Source organism: Atta colombica, unplaced genomic scaffold, assembly GCF_001594045.1.
Source record: "Atta colombica isolate Treedump-2 unplaced genomic scaffold, Acol1.0 scaffold198, whole genome shotgun sequence".
Lineage (NCBI taxonomy): Eukaryota > Metazoa > Arthropoda > Insecta > Hymenoptera > Formicidae > Atta > Atta colombica.
In genome coordinates, this window is record NW_017259291.1 from 43,027 (window position 1) to 48,137 (window position 5,111).

General features: G+C 31.0%; 1 protein-coding gene across 1 annotated transcript in view; it reads left to right on the forward strand.

Annotated features, from left to right (window-relative positions):
* The window catches only part of LOC108686855 (immunoglobulin superfamily member 10-like), a 147,726-nt gene that overhangs the window by 43,018 nt on the left and 99,597 nt on the right, over positions 1-5,111 (forward strand). Inside the window, 1 exon segment of the mRNA XM_018192352.1 lies at positions 1,682-1,914. Coding sequence (XP_018047841.1) covers positions 1,682-1,914 — 233 coding nt within the window.

Consider the following 5,111-nt stretch of genomic DNA (forward strand, 5'->3'; position numbering starts at 1 on the left):
ATATATGTATATATTCTTATATATTTATTTGATAAAAAATATATGTAAATTAATTTATCATTATTTAAAGCTAGATTTTTTGAAGAAAAAATTATGTAATTTTTATAAATTGTGAAAATGAAATACAAATATCGATTAATTACAGTTGTACTAATCATTAGAACATGTCGATTCGTGAAACTTTTACAAAGAATTCTCTATATTAATCAAATTTCTTATTACATTGTTTTGTTATATCATTAGAAAAATATTTTTTTAAATTTATCTTTTTAGAACAAGTAAAAAAACGCGAATATTTGATTATTAGATATCTAATAATATCTTTTTTAGCAATTAAAATATTTTACCTGTTCGTTATAATAAAGTCAAATTTTATCTATTAATAAATAAGTTTTCGTCATTTTTAATTAAAATTAATATTTCTTTGATATCTGCATATGTTATGTAGTATGAATCTTTTATCACTTTAAAAATTCCTCCATATGAAAAAATACATAATATCGATTCATTTATATTAAAATATATACATATTCATAAGCGTAAAACATATAATACAATACAGGTGCTTTATTGGATATCGAAGCATGGTAATGTAAAAGAATTTAATTTTATACTTTAAGTACATAAACTTGTATATGCAATTGGCGCAATTGTTTAAAATCAACTTTTATGAGACAAACAGATTAAATATTGTAAAATTATCTGTTAAATATTTTATTTATGTCTTAATATACTTCACTTAAGCATTTTTCATTTTATTGAAATATTTATCAATATAACATTTTTCGTATAATGTTTCTTGATGGATAGTTGTAGCCCGACTTTTTACCCTATTTTATTAATTTTTTTTTCTCTCTTAGCATGGAAAAAGAAATTAGTGCCAAAAACATCTTGTGAGTTTATCTTCTTGACTAAGTTTATCGAAGTTGTCAGAACTTTTTTGTGCATAAACCCTCTATCTAATTTAATGAATGGGGCGATACAATCGGTTTTAAAATGCGGACATATATTTGCGTCAGATAATAGCAGTTAACGGTATAACTTACTGTGATTTACGGGCAATACGGTATTTTTATGGCACACTGTTCCATTAGCTTCGATGTGCATGATTTATGCAAAGTGTTCTTGGCTCTCTCTCTCTCTCTCTCTTTTTCGTGAAAGGCACAAGACTATTCTTATACGTCCACTCACGAAAGTCTACCGCGTATAAATATGCCTTGTCTGCACCCTTGTATATCGCGTGTAAAGTTCAGAAGTGAATAGTGACTTTCCGAGTTCTGGAGCTAATAGTTTTCGGAGATCACTAGCAGCAGACCAGAGAAAGATGTCAATAGAAATTCTATTTCCCATTTTACAATTTAGTTAATTGTTAATAAAGAAGAAGAGAAAATTACGTGTTTCTTATTATTAACCTCTTTAATTAACCATCGTAATTGAGAGCTGTTTTATAGCTGTAGTTGGCTATAAAAATTACTCATAAGTACTAAAACATCCTGTTTGAAGTATGTAATTTCTGTTTTACGGCGATGATAGTGAAAGATTCAAAGATTTTTATTTATAATTTAGAACCTTATAGTATTAATTGTATAGCCGTCTAAAATTTTTCCTATTTGAAGACAGACAGACAGGTCTGACTCGTCGCTGTAATCCAGGATTAAAAAGTTCTGTGGACTGCATCAAGCACTTTTTTTTCATTATAGGTGTCTTGGGTGCGTAGACGGGGAGAGGAGCTTCATTTACTCACTATTGGTCTCGATACGTACGCGAGTGACTCCAGATTCTCCCTAGCCTTTGAGAAACCCAATGATTGGCGATTGCTTTTACGTTCTGCTACGGAACGCGATGCCGGCCTTTACGAGTGTCAAGTCAGCGCCCACCCACCATTAATCAGAACTGTCCATCTAGCGGTGTCAGGTAAGTGAACGCGTCATTGCGTGTGTGTTCATCTAACCGTCCGGGACTTGGCAACCTCGAAGCAATCAAGAGCTGCTATTTCCTACTGCTACTAATGATATGTACTTTGATCTGATGACCGCATTGCGACCTATAAATCATCGTGTTTGTACAGAATATCTCAAAATCATTGCCATTGTCGAAAATCACGCTGATATTATATTATAAGTAGCATAATAAGAAACAAATGTATGATGTTGATTTGTTGGCAACTAGAAGGTTATTTAAATTCAAGTTTAAACAGTTTTCGTCAAAAGGGAAATTTCAGATCACTTAAAGAATTCCATAATTAAAGCATGTGGAACCTATGAAGCAACCTTGTACCGTCATACAAATTTTCTATTTTCGGCGTAATTGCTACGAAGCGTTTGTTTCGAGATGTTTGTAACTCGCGAATTATTATACATTTGTAACTTTATTTGCATACAGTGAAGACTAATTATGCTAATGGTAAAGATGAAAGACCATGATGCATTATTGTCTTAATCTACTTTTATAAAGTACTACAACTAGAAAGTCATTCTTTGGATACATAATCCATGTGTCCCATGGCGCGTTTTCGCTGGACCATAAATCACGGTAGCCACGTCGTTAGGGTCGTCCTCTTCGTGGCATAATGGCGATCTCGATGCTGTAACGATGTTCTCGTGGCACCCACGTCCCACGCCACTTAATTGGACTCCCGTCCTTTACTTGTATCCTCTCTTTTCATTCTACCCTTCCTTTTTTTCTTTTTCTATTCGCGCATATCTGTATTTTTCTTTTATTATTGACAATATAGCTACGCCGGTCTTTGATATACGAGTTGCACGATTGCATGTGGATATGTATATCGAACATATCGAAGTACAGAAATGTGTTAAATTATACACTCTGGCAGTGATAACGTCGTCTTTCTTTAGTTGCAACGTAAAGATATTTAATTTCAATAACGAGTTTAATAACTTGTTCTAATAACACAGTAAGCTCATTATCATCTATCATCTATGCATAATGGACTTGCACCGGATAATTCGTGACTGACTCAGCCGACTATCAATGATTGATTGATAGCGGGCAATATCGCAGTTGTCAGCTATATTTGATTAATAACGGACGTAAGACTAATAGACACTTTGAAGATCAAATTCGGGCTTTCATCTACAACGTCCGATGATATCTCTATAGCATGACGGTTTTAGCAAGTACGTATAGCTAGGCGAATAGTTCGGCCGAGATTAATGAGACTGGCGCGCGTTGAAAAGAGAACTTGGAACACTTGAGGTTTCAAAATTTATATATTCGAATAAGAGCGATTACACACACACACACACACACACACACACACACACACACACACACACACACACACACACACAAGTGATGTGTGTGCAAAGTATAAATTTACAATGACGAGTGCTGCAACATCGTTACCAGAACATCTTTCAAAAATATACTATTCTTTACTTCAGCAGATGGTTAAGTTTTTATCGATATAGAAAATTTCATTCTTACATTGTTCTAAATTTTATGAAAAGTATAATATTCAGTATAATTAGATTTACTTATACGACTGTGGATATATAATTAACTCTCTGATATATACAAAGAGAGAGAGAGATACATTTCAAATTGGATCATTGGATGCAAAATGTACCTCTTAAAATGTACCTCTTAAAGTTTCATATACTTTACCATAGTTGTATTTATCATGTATATGTATATTCCAGTATAAAATCTCGATTTAACAAATGCGCGTTAGATTGCATTATGGGAAAGAAACATAATGATAAGAACGTGGTGAAAGATGCAATGATAGAAAAGACGAGGACTGAAAAGAGATAGAAAGCATCGCGAGATGAAATCAATATAGGTATGCAGATATCGAAATATTTTTCAGTCACCGTAGCTGCAATAGGAGGGTTATGAAATATCTGACCGAAATACCAAGTACAGGACTGAAATAAATTCCATGCTCTGTGAAATAAACGGAATATTTTGCGAATCCAACTGGTGGAACGATTGCGGTATATTATTCTCCTACATATCGTTCGACTTTCGTTTTAAGATATAAAGTCTGTTCAAGCGTATCATTTTTCCATCGGTCGAATATCGATATAGTAAATGATGATCTTTCTTGTACGTATATTAAGAATCTCTCGAGTAGTAGGAACGATGGAACAGCTTGATCGAGATATATATTTTGATTTTCTTTGCTGATATGATTTTTTAATACGAATCTTTTTATGTATGAGTGTATCGTGCGTTGAGAAAAGTGACATCTTAAAATTAGCAACTTTTCATTAGAAATTTTTTTTACAAGTTCTTATTATAATTGAAATAATTTAATTATGATAATGAATATACAATTTTTATAACTTCACTTTCTTTCCATATGTTATATTTTTAATTATTAAAACTATAATACAGATTTCTATAGACAAGAAGATTCTTTCTTCTCGGCACTACTTTTATTTCTTTTCTATCACATACAAAATAATCTAACAAAGTGAACAGTCTAATTATTGAAGTCTGTGTTTAAGACTATGCTATATAATATTTAAAATTCGAACATTGCAGCCATAATAAAATGTAAATTTAATTTCTTATCAGAATTGGGACATTTTTCCATATAAATGAGCTATCATAAATGAGCTGTCATAAATGAGTCGCGTTTTTCCACAAAAATAAGAAGAAACCAGAGAGACCATCGATTGTTTAATTAACATAATCTAGAATGTTTAAATTAATACTATTACCAATACATTACTTCGTTGCCCATACTTTTTATCTAGGTGATAGTGATTAAATTTCATTGTATCGAAAAGCATCGATCATTAATGGTTTTCGTGGTGCAAAAGAAACTTTTTAACCGCATAAAAATATTTTAATATTATTTTTGTAGTACAAGATATATGTATGAAGATAAGGTGCAAGTTTCTACGCATTTTTTCTCAACTTACTACGTTACAAGTAATAATCTAACATTTATTTTTTATAGTTTTCTATTAAATTTCTATTAAATTATATAATTAAATATATAGTTGAGGTCGTACATTATTTATTCATATTAAGTATTCATAATAAAATAAATATTCATGATAAAATAACAATATAGAAAATATATGTGCTAAAAGAGTACTTTTAGTTTATATTATTATTATATTATTATTATATTA